We start from the raw sequence: 18,331 nt of genomic DNA on the forward strand, positions 1-18,331 counted from the left end.
TTACGCAAGTGAAACTAACAATATTATCAGCAGAACAGTTTATACACAAGATCAATAGATAGTTGAATTTAACGACATCAAATTTTTTGGCCAAAAATTGCTCAAGTAGCACAAAAAAAATCAAATTTCAAAATATTCCATAAAAATTTTCCTAAATCTGATTTAATATAGCGTAATATAGAAAACATTAAAAGCCAAAAATAAAGATAATGAGTGGTCTGGATATCATTCAGTTGGAGTTGAGAATGATTGTACATAAATTTGTGAACGTTTGCAAACACTGTTTTCGGTGACAGATAATAAAATTACAGTAGTCAGCGTGCAAAGAGGCCTGCTGGCGGGATCAAGTTCAATTTTTTTGGCTCCAACCTCATTAAATTTTCATATGGAATGATTTCGCTGTTTTAATGATGACGTCGTCGTTAGAACAATGCAAAAAAAACGGCAGGTACATAAGAAAAACACAAACACACAACTTACAGACCAACACACAGACCAACACACACAGACCAACACACACAGACCAACACACACAGACCAACACACATACACACACACATAGACCAACACAACACACACACACGTAAACACACACAACAGTTACGAACGTTTTAGTGGAATGGTGACATCACCGACGATGACGATGATGACGATGACGACAGCAGAACCAGCGTCATCAGGTTTGGTGTTCACAGGGGAAAGTGCCAACGTATCGAGACTCATCGAATCCCTTATGAAAGGATATGATAAAAGGTTGAGACCGAATTATAAAGGTTTGTATTTTAAGTATTTGAATACCTTTTATTATTTTTGTATTTGAACTAATTTGAGTATTGATACTTGTTTTAGTATTTGTTTTTAATTGAGTATTTTTACCTATTTTTAAGGTTGTACCATAACACATTCTCTATAGCCGTACATAATTAACTGTAGTTCAACTTTTTTAAATACAAAATAGTGGACTGTATAATGTTTTTGATTTCAAAAAATTATGACGAATGAATTTATGGTATAACAATGGCAGGTTTGTAGTAAATGATTGACAGGATGTAGTTTACATTTTGTCATTTTTGTTATCATTCTTCACAATTTTTTCCCAAATTTGAAAAAATAAAAAAGTTCCCCAAAACATGTGCAAACAACTGAAGCACATGCAGGCAGGCAGATGATGCTTGCAGTCATTTTACTGCCACATTTTACGGTTCGGATGATTGCATGTTGACACGCAATACCATTCCAACTACAACAATGCCATCTGTCGCATCTTTTTGGAAGTTATTTTCAAGAAATTACAGGATTGCTTCTGCTTACGTGAACATCGCTTTAATTTAAAATTCACAGCTCTTTTATTACGTTTGGAGGAAAAAAACCTCGTAAAATTTTGAAATGTGTAAAAGTTATAATTTAAAAGATAAAAATGTGCCAAAAAATATTTTTACAAAAAAAAATTGACTAAGGAAAAACAACAGCTGCATTAATCACCAACCCACAGGGCAGTTGTTTCCATCCACCTGGTTCAAACACACTCTTACCTCTCATCATCTTTATAGTTTCCAGTGCATAGTACTTGATGTGTGTGTGTGTATTTGTGTGTGTGTGCGTGTGTGTGGTGTGTGCGTCTGCATAATTTGTCAATAACAAAGAAGTTTTTATTTCCTCCAGAGAGTTTGCATTGTAGCTATATTATAATTGATGTAGTTTTTGAAATGGGATACGTGTTTTCAATAATTAAACAACACTAAGACTCATGAAACTAGAAGTGTGCGTGAGTGATTGAGAAACATGTCTTATTAGCTACTATTTAAAACAGGGGTGGGCAAACTTTTTGCCGTGAGGGGCGCATTGAGAATTTTTTTTTACCTTTGGGCCGCATATGTACTTGAATAGCAAATTTTTTCGACCCGGAGAACAAGGCCTCGCGGGTCGTATAAATTGCTTCGCGGGCTGTAGTTTGCCTACCCCTGATTTAAAAGATGGGAAAATTAATCATTGCTTTCGGAGAAAATTTATTTCAACTCCAAAAATAATGTGACAATTTCATTCAGTGACATCATTTATTTATATCTTCAAACTTCAGTGGACTTTCGTACATGAATAAAAGCTGAACTGAACTGGAAAAATTAAATGAAAATTTTATAAATTGTAAAATTCGTAACATATTTCTATAATTTTATATAATTTTTCTTTCCGGTTTTCAAAATAATTTAAATCATAATATTACCAGAAATGTTTTGCGAACCAAGTAGATGAAAATAAATGAAATTAGACTGGAAGACGATACTCGCTGAAAATTTAATTCTGCGAAAGTCGTCAACATGGGTTGATGATGTGGCTGACATGTTTAAAGAATGTTTAAAATGTTTAACATACATTTGTTTGAGTGGTTGGTGCTTGATGCGTTTGCTGCAAACTTTGTGTTCACTTTGTTCTTAATTTTTCTTGATATTTGAAATGTTGTTAAAATTTTTAAACTTTAGTTCACAAATAAATTTTCAAACTGTCAAATTTTCAAAAAAAATATTTTTAAATGCCGATCCATTTGTCGAAATTAATAAATATTTGGTGCATCTTTAACGGTCCATTTCCTTTCAATGCACTTTTAATATTCAACGTGTTTGCCTGATAAGGTTTTAAATATTGCTGAGTGGATGAAAGATTCGCTGTCATCGCAGTGTGGATTTTATTTTCTCTTTATTATAGTTGAATTATTATAAGCAGTAGTTCATTTTCTCATATACGGCACACCAATGTGAATATTCTTGCTATTTGTTTTTCTTATTTTTTTATTGCGTTATTAATATTTTCATCACCGTGTATTTCCCTCTCACCATAGGGCAGCAAGATGCCCTGTGATGTGTGTGTGTGTGTATGTGTGGTCAGTAATAATATTATCAAATGACAGTACAACAAAAATTTAACGTTGTAATTTTTTTTATAACAGGTTTATTCATGAAAAAAAATAAACATGAATAGGATACCCCAAAAAAGCATATCTTCCGTTCTAATTGGTACCCCACAGCGATCAAACAAAAGATCGTAACATAAAAAGAAGACTTCTCATAGGTTCAACGAAATTATAATAAAACAAAGAAAAATCGTAACAAAGTTATATGAATATTAATCACGACAAACAATTTAAATAAGTTTTTAGTTTGAATTTAAAGTCCCCAAAAGTTGAGCTCTCTCGAACATAAAGAGGAAGCTGATTCCAATTTGTGCATCCGTAGTAACATATATTTCTCTCCTCTGCAGTTTGTTCCGACATCTCACTTGATGAAGCCTTGTGTTGATCGACGAATTTTATTAAATTTGTTTTTTCAAACAAATATGTTGATACAACACAATAAATGAATTGCATCGCATTGCATCAGCTAGACAGTCCTACACACAATTGTGTTCTCTCATTTAATTAGATCTTCGCCAACTAAATGAAACTACTACATCCTGTGTTAAAAACGAAAAAAAATTTAAAAGAATAGAATGAATCTATTTTTAATTAAAAATAATAAAATTAAATCAGTTTTGTTAATTTATTTTTATGTATACAAAAAATAAAAATTTCAGATAAATAAAAAAACCAAATAGATCTATGATCGAAACTTTTTTAAAGTCTAACATATTATCTATCAAGATTAATGTTGATTAATTTAAAAATAAAATCTGTCTAGTTAATTTATTTTTGTGGAAACAAAAAATGAAAAAATTCAGTTGTATAAAAGAACCAAATAAATTCATCAGCGAAACTTCTTCAAAGTCTAACGGATTATCTGTCAAGATTAATGCTGCACGCCTTTTCACTACACAGCCTAAAATTTTTTAAATTTAAATTTCAGTTTATCACCTTATTTTGTTTATATTTTCGTATTTTTCATGTGTGTGTGTGTGTGTGTGGATGTGTGTGAATTTTTTTGTTTTTGTCTTGTTTTTTTTTTATTTATTTAATTTATTTCTTTAAATAAAAACTTGTTTTTAATATACTGAAATGTCTGAAGCTTAATCCTAGCTATTCAGTTTTGGATTATTTTATTGAATAGAAATATATTTTTCAACCACAATTTGATCTACGAAAACAAGTATTCATGGTTTAATATATTTAATCAATTAAATAAAAAGTTTTTTTCAAGCAGAACTATTCATTGCCATGTTATATCTTAAAAATATATAATGCATACAGACCAGGTTTTATTTCAATTAACAGATGGTAAATATTGTATAAAAACTGTATTATTCATCTTTTATTAAAAATTACACTGTGATTTATTGCAATTTTCTGGCAAATTATTCCTTTCCTCATGATTAATATCAATGTTGGTATCATTTTCATTCCAAAGAACGGAACTGTACATTAATTTTGTCTTACGTTTCATCATCATATCGTCATCATCTTTTTATAATATCATTTTATCATCTTAATCAATGATATCGTTATTATGTTACCAGAGTCATCATCATCAAAACAATTTTTGTAAACAGTGATATCTTAATATTCACGTCTTAAGATGTTTTTGGCTCCGCTTGGAAGGCTTTCTTGTCCAAAAACTTACTCAGTAGAGTATGACGACGATGACGATGATGATGATTGTGATAATGATGAAGATGATGGCAGTGGTGATGTTCATATGATGATGATGGTGTTGACAAATGTCCATTCATCTTTATCATCATCACTTATCATCATCTCATCATTTCATTCTGAACGCTTTAATCTCATTCACCGAAATAATTTTATTATCTACTATATTAGATTCCAAGATTTCGACTGCATTTCTCCCGTTGAACATTATGACAAAAAGTTATAGGACACAAAGTTTCATGGAGTCATTATTGTAAAATCTAATAATAATTGAATTTTAATAACATAATTATTTTAATCAAAAAAGTCTTTTCGTAAAAAAAATCTACTAAATTATTTGTATGAAACCAAAAAACGTTTTTTTTTTGAAAAAAAAACTTTAAAATTATTCGTATAAAACCATAATTTTTACATACAAAGTTTAAAAAATTTTATACGGTCCAGTGAAGAGGAACCCAGCTGACCTGATGAAGACAAATGATGGATCGATGGCCTAGTATCAGCGGTTCATGTTTCAAATTCTAGATCCTTCTTTATCTTCATAAACAACACCACCTCGTCAAGTGCATTCATTCTAGTAACATTTTTGTATGGAAATGGATTATATTAGACATTTCTCGATAGCTGTGATTAACTATAAAAAGAAGCTTAACAGTATTTCAAATGCTTAACTAATCTGGACCAAACATTCCCAAATATGATTAATTTTAATATTGATCCTCCATGTGTTATTACACCTACTGCTGCTGTGTTATGTTTATTACTGTGGGGTATCTTAAGAAGTGTCATTTCTTTTTCTCTTTCAAATACTCTTTCAATTTTTTTTCATTATTACCGGCCAGATCCAATTATTATCTCCCTCTATATGGTTGAATGTAAAGAATGACGTTTGTAATTGTGGTTGTATGTAGCTCCGTGATGTGGTATTGCACTTGTACTTATGGAAAAATACATGAAAAAATTTCAGACGTAACTAAAATTATAAGGAAAATGATTAAATGAATATGATGGTGACGATGAAACGTTAGAAATTTTTCAAATGGAAAGATAAGTAGCAGCTGTTTGAGAAAATCACGTGACAATCGCCATCTTTAATTTTTATTATTTGTTCTATGCGTTCTGAAAAAATGAATTAATCTACTATTTTTTTAAACGTTTCAAACTTCATAGAAGCACCATTTTAACGAAGGAAACAGCGGTTTATCATCATATGTTTGTTCGTTTGTGTTTATCACTGAAAAATTTAAAAAACTTTAAAATGTTTTTGTTGATGTGAAAAATTTAATTTTCCATCATACAAGTTGACAAATTTTAATTGGTTTCATATTGGTATAAATTGCTTTTTGACGTTTTTGATCAGAGATTTTTTAATTTTTGAAACCTCAACTAAGCGTCAAAACTGATCTTTGAAAATAAAAATGAAAATCTATAAAGCCATCTGTAGAAAATTCTAAAAATCTAAATTCAAAAATATTTTTCAAAAACTACTGGAAAATAACATTGGCATAAGGGAAAAAACAGAGCCAATATTCAATACAAGTTCACTCATTATGCTTGACATTTCGTTAGCGTTGCGTTAATCAGTTGTGTAGAAATATATTTAATAAGCTGCTGGGTGATGGAGAGGCTGTGCGGATAACGGCGCTGATGTATTGTTGGCTGACAGGCAAAAACACATCTCAGTTGTCCTTTGGTCTGGTGTGACTGCTCTGAAAAAAGTTTTGAAAGAGTTGATACTTCATGGCATGTTGTTAAAAAAAATTTACGAGCCTAAAAATTTGGAATTCATAATTAATTTTATCGTAATAAACTTTTGAAAAAAAAAACTCAATATCATTTAATCAATGCTCTTTCATCTTGATAAAATTCAAAACAAATGAAAACAAGATAGAATAACTAATGATTATTGTCGAATTAATTCAATATATACAAAAGTAAATCAATTGAAATAAAATAGCGACAAAAACAAAGCATCTGGACAGAGTACATGAAGTGATTTAGAAGCTAAATGCAGTCGTGTGTGACATGTGCAGTGCAGCGTGTTGAAAAAAATTGCAATGAACAAGCCATGTTATATAGATGGTATGTTAAACATCAGAGAGTAGAGTAGTAAACCATTACAATAAGCTATGAAAGAATGTGAAAAATTAGTTGATATTAAAGATATTGATAAAGTGATCTTATCATGATATCATCTGTGATATCATGTGATGGATTGATCATGCCATTTGATACCATATGTGATTTCATGAGGTGGATTGATCGTATCGTAGGATATGATACCATATGTGATATCATCTGATCGATTGAAAATAATCATATGGTAGGTTCATCGTATAGACGGCTTGGACAAGTTGTAGTGGGAATGTTTGCTTAATGTTTAACATGTGTAAGGAAGAATTGATAATTTTTTACTTTTTAAGGATTTTTGGCTTTTAATATGAAAATGTTTAAATAAACAAACAAACAAATATATTTGTATTTGTATATATTATAAACGAAATAAAATAAAATACAATTTTTTTCTGCAATGTTATGAACGCAGCGTCATAAAATGCAAGTAAAAATCAAAATAATATTGAATGGTCGTCTTTTTATTTCAATTATTATTTAACTAGAAGTAATATTAATATTACTACTACTACTTCTACTATTACTACTGCTGCTACTACTACTACTACTACTACTACTACTACTACTACTACTACTACTACTACTACTACTACTACTACTACTACTATTATTACTACTACTACTACTATTACTATTATTACTAATCTTAGTGGTTATAATAATAATAATGACAATGTGTTTTTATTATTTAACCACTATTGAAAGAATTGAAAATGATTTTCCATTTTCTGGGATAGAAAAGTGAAAAATATGAACAACACGCAAAGAAATCCTTTTCACTATTTCAATTTCAATCCAATTAGCTTTTCCGGGTATATTACCTATAACTTCATGACCAGAGGTGTAGCCAGAGGTGTAGTCTTAAGGCCCTGTAAAAAATTGTAGTCAGGGTTAAGTTGGAATGGAGTTTTTTAGGCCCTATAAAAAAGTGTAGTTATGTCTAAGTTTGAATAGTCCAACTATATCTTCAGTCAACTTTTGCAAACATTCATCAATCTATCCAACCATCTACCTATCCATTCATCTTTTCATTCATTTATTTATTCATTCGTGCTTTTATTCATTCATTCAGTTATAATATTTTAGAATAATTATTAATAATTTCTGACAAAATAACATATAAACTTATATTCTAGTTTAATAAAATTTCAGGTAATCCAGTAGAGGTTGGCATTACGATGCACATACTGAGCATCAGCTCTATATCTGAAGTTAATATGGTGAGTTGTTTGGTTGATTGACGGGTTAGTTGATTGACTGGTTGATTGATTGACTGGTTGGTTGATTGACTGGTCAATTGATTGAATGTTTGATTGATTGAATGGTTGGTTGATTGACTGGTTAGTTGATTGACTGGTTGATTGATTGACTGGTTGGTTGATTGACAGGTTAATTGATTGAATGTTTGATTGATTGAATGGTTGGTTGATTGACTGGTTGATTGATTGACTGGTTGGTTGATTGACTGGTTGGTTGATTGACTGGTCAGTTGTTTGAATGGTTGGTTGATTGGTAAATTTGTCTGCTACTGCTTAATTGATTGAATGATCGGTTGAGCGAGTGTTTGAGTATTTGCTTGGCTGAATGTCTGATGGATTAATTGATTAATTGATCAGTTAAGTAGTTGTGTTTGGTCTATTGATTGATTAGTCTGTTTGTAGAGCAGTTACGTTTTGTTTTTGTTTGCTTAGTTGTTGTTCCAATGATTAACTGTTGATTTACATAACAAATTGTTCGGTTTATCTGGATGGAAAAAGTACTTGTTTTATATACAAACACTTCAAATATGTGGAAGCGAAATTGTTTTATAACGAATGTGTTAATTAATGAACAACTGCTTAAAAATCGACAACATAATATCTGATTTAATTAAGTATATATATATATGTATGTGCGTGTATGTGTGTCTGTGTGTGTGTCTGTGTGTGTGTGTTTGTGTGCGTATTAGTAAAAACCAAACAAGAGTCGAGACTAAATAATGCAAGAAAAGAGGGTGATGATATTCATTTATTAAGGTTTGGTTTGAAATTAAATTTTGAGAATTTGTGTAACATTGCAGTAGGAAAAATAGTTGAGATAATAAAAATAATAATAATAATACTATTATTATTATTATCATTATGAATGATAACATTTTTACTATTTTTTGGTGACAGAACCTTCGTTAGATTGGAAATTTTGATCATTTGGCTGATAAGCAAGTTAATTACTGACCTCTTTCATTTCATTTCTGACATCTTCCAAAAATCACACAAATAAATTGAGAACTAGCATGCACATGCACACTACACACACACACACAAACACAAACACACACAAACACATGCATACACAAGTTTTATGTTATAATTTATCAACTAACTCACTTATCTATGAATACCAAATTAGAACCATAGTTGTATTTCAGTGAAATTTATTATGAGATGCATAAATCATAATATGTTTTTGTGGATATTGTATAATTTTAAACAAAAACAAATAAGATGTATACAACAAAGTCTAATTAATTGAACATTTGTCTAAAAGTTTAAAAAAGTATGAAATATTTTCTCAATCTGTTTTACTTAATTTAAAATTAAACTGCCAGATCGGTGGAAAACAATCTCTATTAATGAGACATGAATCTTAGAAGCAACTGTTTTTAACATTCACACATCCGTTTGTTACTTAATCTCTACCTTGCACATATTCACGAACTTTGCCAAGTAGTTTAACATACATAATGCACCAATAGAATCATTTCTTTCAAAGAGTTTCTGTACAGTCATTTATGTTGCTTATAATAAAGCATATAATTAATTGGCTCGTTCGTTCATTCGCAAAAAATATTCGTTTTATTTTCAAATTAATCAATTTCAAAGCCACGCAGAGAAAAAAAAGTTGAAATTGAAACTCTATTTGTCGTTTTTCAACGATAAATCACCGTGGCACAAATTGCACCATCATCAACCCAGGAAGAAACTAAATCGATAAACTCAGGAAAAAAAGAGTTACAAAGTTTTAAATCTAAAAATTATTAAGATTTATTATTCTTGTTAATTTTATTTGTTGAAATTATAAAATAATTATTAAATGTTGTAAACATTTTCAAATTAAAATATAGATGGCAAGGTTTCGCATCGCATTGACTGTGTTTGAAGAGTAAAAATATTCTTGCAATGTGAGCGATGCGTTGATTCGTATGTATCCGCGGTGAAATATGTGTGTTTGTATGTGTTTGTATGTGCGTGTGTTTGTACGCGTGTGTCTGTGTGTGTGTACGCATGCGCGTGTATGTATGTGTGTTTGTTTGTTTGTATGTGTATGTATGTGTGTGTTTGTATGTGTGTGTGTGTGAGTGTCTGTATGTGCGTGTGTGTATGTTTGAATGTACGTGCCTGTGTGTGTTTGTATGTGCCTGTGTGTGTTTGTATGTGCCTGTGTGTATGTTTGTATGTGCGTGCCTGTGTGTGTGTCGTTGATAACAACGGAGGAATGCAAAAGGAATGAAAGACCATTAAAGATGATAACACAAATATTGTAATAATAGTAGTAATAATAATAATAATAGTAATCATCATCAATACCATTAAGATAACAATAAAAACATAGAAAAAATTTTCCAATATGTATAAAAAGCCGATAATTTTGGATTAAGATTTACTTAGGATTGTCATGCTAAGATGAGATTTAAGTGAATGAATGAATGAAAGTATAAGAAGATTATACATGGTTAAGTGCTCAACGACAATAAAAACGATTAAATGATATTATTATGATGATCATGAAATGATTTCAAATGTGGCTAAGCAATACTTATCACGTTGAGTGATAATGATAATATTCAATGGTAATAGATATTATATAAATAAATTTTGTAATGGTAAGTTATCTCTTATATTTATTTATTTTATTTACATGTATTTTTGTCATTATCGTGATTTTTTCTTCTGACTTTTCTCACTAGTTCTTATTATTTCTTTTTCTGGTTATAAATGACATGTTTTTTTAATGTCAGAAACATTTCATATATACGCTAAAATTAGCGTTTCAATTTTTTTTATGGAACCATTCTATGAAATGCTTTTGGAAATAAAATATTCAATCAAATCAATCAATTAACCTAAATTATAATATATTTCATCATTCTTACTACGTTTTCATCATCATTTCTGTTTAAAATTCTCCAATTTAAGCGTCATTTTCATGAACAACACAATTTTCGTCACATCTCTATGTTAATTTTGATTTTATAGATAGAGTGTTGTTTAAATTTAAAATGAATTAAGTAAACTATCATGCCTTTGAGATATCCGTTGGAAAGACTGAATTAATCGTCTGGTAATTTGTTTGATGATCTCCACATGATGACCGTGGTTAAAAAACTTAGAAGAAAATTCAAAAATGAAAATTAATTACTCAATTGAATGATTCCTGTTGAAAACGTGCCTTAGAAACCATTTCAAACATGCCTGCAGCACGCTGCTTCTAACAGATACTTTCGTTCGCCAGCACAAAAGTGAAAGTAGTTAGGGGAAAATGTAATTTGTGTCTATTTTATTTGCGTGTTATTATTTAGTCTTAAAAATTGAAGTTAATTTTGTTTTTAATAAAAAGTTAATCTCAAAAAGAATGCAATAAACACATGTTATGCCATTTGGAGAAATTTATAGTTTTCTTAGTAAAATTTATATAAACAAACTATTGAAACATTCATCATACTCATCATCATTTCTGCAAAACATTTAGTTGATAAATTAGAATGTACTTGATAAATTTTCATATTATAAATATTAAAATGATCCCAATAATCACGACATCACTCCCGAAAGGACTTCACCCTGGACTTCTACTTCCGCCAACACTGGCACGACGAGAGGCTGACCTTCGAGAACTCGGGCGAGGATGAACTGTGCATAAGCAACGAAATGCTGGACAAAATTTGGTGGCCCGACACCTTCTTCGCTAATGCGAAATCCGCAAAATTCCACACGGCAACTACGAAGAATGCTTTCCTCAGGATCAAACCTAACGGTTGGATCACACAGAGTTTGAGGTCAGTTTGGGGAGTTTGAACTTTGACCTTTTAGCTTTTGAATTTTTGTAGCTGCATTATGATACCTTAATATATAGTAGCAATACTTAACTACATAACTACATATATAATAGTTATCTTAACATTTGAGTTGGGTGTGGAAGTAAAAATTGTGAGTAGGAGTATGACACCAAAATTTTAGCTACATACAAATGTATCTATCACATAGATATATATCTCGGTCAGGGTAAATTGATACTACTAATTTTTGGCGGTAGTATTGAAACATCTTCCTCTTTGCTACACTTTTTATTTCTCGTTATGGAAAATTGAAAATGTCATTATTTTTTATAGGCCGGCCGTGAAATCTGATCATGGTCTGAATACAAAATGTTTTGATATGTATGTATACACGAGACTCCACACACACACACATACACACACACACCACACACACACACACACCACATCTCACCCCATCTTACTACATCCCATTACACTTCATCCGACCACACCACACCACACTATATCGCACAGATTGACAGTGACCGCCATGTGCAACATGAATTTGAGGCTCTTTCCTATGGACATGCAAATTTGTCCGCTCGAAATTGAAAGTTGTCAGTAAATATTTTTTTAAAGATTTTGTTGTTTTTACCGTTGATTAGTATGAAATTGATTTTTTTTGTATAATAACACTGCTGATTTTTTTTAACTTTATTGCTCTGCGGAGTGAAATTTTTTTCCTTCAGTGTTTTCTGTTAGTTTTTTTCAACATTTTACAACGTTTTTACATTAAGTGCTGTTTCTGGATTTATAATGCTGCGTTTCTTATTATTATTGTTGTTGGTTGGTTGTTGTGTTGTTGTTGCTGTTGTTGGTTGTTGGTACATAGATAGTGACGCGTGATTTCTATCTTGTTTCTCGATTGATATAATGACAATTTTTGTAATGAAATTGCTCGCTAAGAATTTATATCAAATGAGTTTTTAATAGAATGACAATGGCCATCATATTGAATACATAGCTAAAATATGGATAGCAATGAAACAGTCGTAAGCATAGTGTATCACCTTTACCTCAACAATGACGTCAGCAATATTTCATCAATAAGAAGTTATGAAAAACCTTTCCGTGGTTCCACTTTTAAGGATTCGCGCCTTCGATAAACGTTTTGTTGTACGCTCAAACCAGAAATGTTTATATAAAAATGTCTCTATAAACATGTTTATATACGAATTTTTTTTATATAAATGTATTTATATACAAATGTTTTTATACAAATGTCGTTATACAAATGTTTTTTATACAAATGTCTTGAAACAAATGTTTATATACAAATGTTTATATACAGACGTTTATATTCAAATGTTTACATACATGACCTTAAACAAATATAAAGCGAGTTTTACAAAAGTAGGCAAATAAAAAACCACTACAGATAGGAACAGTTAATAGCAATACATTAGCTTTGAAGTCCTGATTCTAAAAATATCCAACTACTAGGCAAAATGATTTAGTTAATTACTCTGTTGAATTATACATTAGATGCATTAGTATGAAATTATGACAAATTATCTTGGACATTATTTAAATTATGCAAGCACGCACACACACGCACACACACACACCACATACACACACAGACAGACACACACAAACACACATCTGTATCTGTAACCCTCACATTCCTCATACAGCTACAGTAACTCTCACATTTCTCATATCAGTTTATTTGCAAATTCAAACTGTGCACAGATTTTATTTTTAACGTTGGTAAATAAAATTTGTTTGCCAGTACAAGACGGTTTCTTTTTACTTACTGGAATGTCTCTAGACGACTGATGATGTTTGCTGTTTGTTTTTTACATCGTTTTGATCGGCTTAGTTATCTTATCATCGGTGTCATCGTCATTATTGTCCTCACTCTGAATCACTCGATCATATCTGTATTATATTTTTATTCTAATACTTTGAATACCGAAAGAAAGAGTCATCTACAAACATATATCACCATGGAGAAAAATGTACAAAAGGCAGCCTGAAATGTAGGAGCGTATGAACATAAACATAGGATGCGAGCGTGCATCCCTAACCGATAAAAACGTTTTTTCTGGCTGCAAGTACAAGGCAGATGCTAATGTTTATTGGTCTGCTAATCCAATTACATCATCATACTCCTTTCACTAATTGTAAGATACTACCTCAAAATGCTCGCACTTCAAAACAATAGCCTTTTTTTAAACGTCAATTTTTATTAGCACTTTCATAACGTTTTATTGTGCTACACAGTTTTTTAGAACTAAAATAAAAAGAGTATATTTTATTAGTTTGATATGTATGCAAACAAAGCCGTTCTTTTATTGTTGTATGAATAATTAATAATGCACACATTGTATAATTGATACATACAGGGCTTTGTTTTATCGCGTTCATAATATACTTTACTTTAAAAAAAATTTATTTGTAACAATTTTCAAAGACTACGAACAACAAATTAAGACTTGAAAGTACAAACAAGGGGATATTTCCTGTTAAATCAAAAATCCGTTTAAGAATGGGTTGCATATAAGAATGAGTTTCAGTTTTCATCTACGTTCAAGAAAATATTCAACTGTTGACCGCTCATGTTTCAAAATATAGAATTGTTTTAAATAGTCAAAAAAGGATTGCTGATAAAATTGTCACTCATTGATTGCAGACGCCTACTCGACGAGACACATCAAGTACTTCTGGAAAGATGGGTTCAATCTGTCGGTGGATATTCAGAAGGAAGTTCAGATGCCACAATTTGATGTTAAGGGATACAGAGTGATAGAAAGATTGGAAAACACGACCACAGGTTTGCAAACACTTTTATTTTGGAATTATGTGATAATAGAAATAAAATAATTTTCCCGAAGCCAATACGAATAATAAGTTGAAACAATTTTCAAAATGTTTTAATTTTTATTGAAAGATAAATTGAGTTTATGAAAAAAAACAATATCAGGTAGTTACAGTCGACTGGCCTGTCAGTTGTGGTTCGTTCGAAGTTTAGGATATTACGTCATACAAATTTACGTTCCAAGCAGTCTCATCGTCGTTCTGTCCTGGATCTCCTTTTGGTTGGACCGCAATGCTGCCCCGGCACGTGTGGCTCTAGGCATCACTACTGTGTTAACTCTCACTACGTTCATTTCAAGCACAAACGCTTCTCTACCAAAAATAAGTTACCTTAAGAGCATAGACGTCTATTTGGTGACTTGCTTCATAATGGTATTTGCAGCCCTACTGGAGTATGCCGCTGTCTCATTTATAGGTAACAAACCTTGGATCCCCAAAAACAAACAATCGAAACAACGTCGTGAAATATTATCCATAAAGAATGCGGCAGAAGGGAAAAGGCTTGCTCTATCTGCAGCTCCGTGTAAAGAGTTGAACAACAGGCAGATGAGGAAAAACATTCCGGCGCGAGATGCTGGGGAAGAGACAGCAAACCTTAATCAACCCAATAGTCGTCGTTACATTTCCATGAACAATTTATCCACACCAATTTGGAAAAGTTTTGAAACGGCAGAGCCCAGCTTGCATGTTAGAATCATTAATTTCTTATGGTACAACTTTATTTTAAAACAAATATTTTCATCGGAAATATTTTACACTTCAACATTTGAATCAAATGACTATACCAATAAGTAACATTTTGATCTTGCAGCAAACAGACTTCAGCGCATCACCGAACAAAAGAAAAAGACTTGAATGGGCGCGCTCATCCACCGACAAGACGTTCAGCAAACAGTCAAACGTGGAAATGACGGGAGAGCACAAAATTGACATGAGTGAAATCACTGATGAGAAGAAACATTTCTGCCCTCCAAACTCTCACAAGTCGTTCAACCAGGACCAGCTATCGTTAAGTGATTTCGCTTCATCGTCTGCAACTGCCAACCTGACGAAACGTCATATGACCAACGCCAACAAAAACATGAATCCACAAAACCAGTCCAACTACAGAGAAGGCAACAAGCCGCCATCATGCCCCAACGCGTTTGCACCCAACGAAGATACAATGGAACAACAGGCTGTCACAGGCGGCGCACACAAACGTTCGGCTTCTAAACTTGAAAAAAAACCAAAAACCGTAAATAAAAATATCGTGTGGGCCAACAACATTGACAAATATTCCAGAATGATATTTCCGTTTCTTTTTGCCATCTTTTTAATTACCTATTGGATTGTTTACACAAACATCAGCCGAAGTCAGATGAAATTAGATTTTGTGTTAATTGAACAAAGTCATGATAGCTAAACTTTATCTTTAAAAAATGTATTAAATTGATGTAATAAATGAAGTATGCACGTGTATATGAATTATCACGAACGTTAACGAACGATTTTGTTCTCTTTCAAATAAATAAACACGTTTCAAATGTTTGTTACATGAATTGAGTTATATGTTAATCCTTTATGAAATATGTCAAATTATTTTACATTTCACATTTATAAAATATTTTTTTCATTGTAAATATAATGAACATTTTATTGAATATACATTTTTTGGAAAAGAAAAACAAAAAATAATTTTAATTCATTGTTGAATATTTATTTAAAATAATACATAAAAGGCTAAAAAGTGTAAATTGAAATTCAGTAATTAATTACTTAGGTTTTTTAACATGACCCAAATCATAAGCACCCCTAACACACGTCAACTTCACACCAGGCAAGTCCTGTGTCTTGCCTCCTTTCACAAGAACGATGTGATGCTCCTGTAGGTTGTGTCCAATTCCAGGAACATAGGCAGTGGCTTCCTTGCCTGTGCTCAACCTCACTCGCACACATTTTCGATTGGCTGAATTTGGTTTCTTAGGCTTTTTGATGAGAGTTTTTAAGACAACACCTTTAATGAATGGTTTCCCCTCAGTTGCTCCAATCCTCTTTCTACGAAATTCCGGAAGACCATATTTAATTCTTCTTTTTAAAAAGTGACTCAGTTCAGAAACAAATGAATAACTTTCATAAGTTCTTTGTGGTATGTAAACTTCATTAGCTTTATTAAACAATGCAGTATTGGAGTTGATAGTTTTAGATGGAATAGTTCGATTCAGGAAGGTACAATATCTGCGTACAAGTGACTTTGGTGCAACATCTGAAAAAAGGAAAAAAATGGTTAGATAGGAAGAAAATTTAAAAAAGTCTCTTCATGCAAAACTTATTTATATATATATATTATATATATATATATATATATATATAATGAATTAAAAAACTCTATATTACATATAACAACTGATACAAAAATGGAAATATATACAAATTAAAAATTCAAATTAAAAGTGTAATAAAAGGCCATTTAAAAAATAGAAAGTTATTAATATCTTCAATATTAATTACTACATCCTAGTTTTTCAACTATAAAAAAGAGATCATTTCCAATTTATCATGCACTTGCTCACATATTATAATTTGCATTTTACAAACACACTTTTTCATGAATATATAATATAATAAATAAAAAACAAAATATTTTTCATAGAATTTTTTTTTTATTAGATAGATGTATCATTGGAATATCATTGGAATACAATACATTTCACAAAAACTTAATTAAAGCTCTGATTCCATGGCTTTATAGTTTATATTTTAATTTTTCAAAATAATTTTTGAAATTTTCACATCCATTTGTTGTAGCCACAGCCTCATTCCCAAGTAAAAATATTTCCTTAGCACACAAAACAAAACAAATCTAATTTAACTAAACTCTAAACCAATTAGTAATTTAATTAATTCAAATTGATAAAATTTGAATTTTAAAAGTTTATTTATTATTATTAAATAAACTTCAAGAAAATCTGAAGAAAATAAAATAAATAAATAAATAAATATTAAATATCAAACATACTTTTTTGGATGGCATGGCTTACAGTGTTTTTTGAGAAACTACTTAACAAACTTGTGCTTGAAAAGGCTTTGCACAAATTGGACAACGAGAACATTGGGACGGAAAATTTGTAAATGTTGATTACATTAAAATTTATAACAAATTTGCCGACGAAAACCAAAATAAACTTTATTATCGCCCAGCCAGTAACCAAGAACAAAAACAAAAGTATAAACAGTCAATGAGCAGACAGTAGAATAAATAGTAGAACGGCAAATCACACTTGTCAACATTTAAGATTTATAGAACAATATTTTTCATTTACTGGCTCAACTTTTAAATCATATTTTTGTAAAATTAATATCCTACAAAACATAGCAGCATATGCGGACAGGTTGTTAGTGTCATACATCTATCTCTATCTGACAACATGGCTTGCTGAATAAGATGATCAAAAGTCAAATTGCCATACAATGTAATTTAAATGTGGACAAAGTTCTACATTCATTTCTGCTGTATATACATACGCACGTACAACCAAATAATGCAATGTGGGTTTATGATATATCACATGGAATATGTACGTGTTTTCATACATACTATCAATATGTATGCATTCAATCATGAGGTTAATGAAATGCAGCGAGGCCAAGATACAATGGATATAAAATATGAAAATATTTACTCAACACGTTTAGCAGTATAGATAGCGGATAGCTCTTGTTCAGCACGTTCAACATCATTATTC

The 18,331-nt window shown here is 30.9% G+C and overlaps 2 protein-coding genes across 2 annotated transcripts; one reads left to right on the forward strand and one right to left on the reverse strand.

Moving 5' to 3' along the window:
- Positions 1-652: 652 nt before the first annotated feature.
- On the forward strand, positions 653-16,011 carry HELRODRAFT_73348 (hypothetical protein; the record flags this gene model as incomplete). Its single annotated transcript, XM_009014368.1, has 8 exons — positions 653-773; positions 7,859-7,926; positions 11,518-11,741; positions 12,258-12,340; positions 14,422-14,562; positions 14,713-15,127; positions 15,418-15,500; positions 15,767-16,011. 8 exons carry the CDS (start codon positions 653-655, stop codon positions 16,009-16,011), a joined length of 1,380 nt encoding a protein of 459 aa, XP_009012616.1.
- A 349-nt stretch (positions 16,012-16,360) lies between these two features.
- On the reverse strand, positions 16,361-17,698 carry HELRODRAFT_168519 (hypothetical protein; the record flags this gene model as incomplete). Its single annotated transcript, XM_009014369.1, has 2 exons — positions 16,361-16,851; positions 17,605-17,698. 2 exons carry the CDS (start codon positions 17,696-17,698, stop codon positions 16,361-16,363), a joined length of 585 nt encoding a protein of 194 aa, XP_009012617.1.
- Positions 17,699-18,331: the final 633 nt, after the last annotated feature.

This window comes from Helobdella robusta (assembly GCF_000326865.2).
Source record: "Helobdella robusta unplaced genomic scaffold HELROscaffold_13, whole genome shotgun sequence".
Lineage (NCBI taxonomy): Eukaryota > Metazoa > Annelida > Clitellata > Rhynchobdellida > Glossiphoniidae > Helobdella > Helobdella robusta.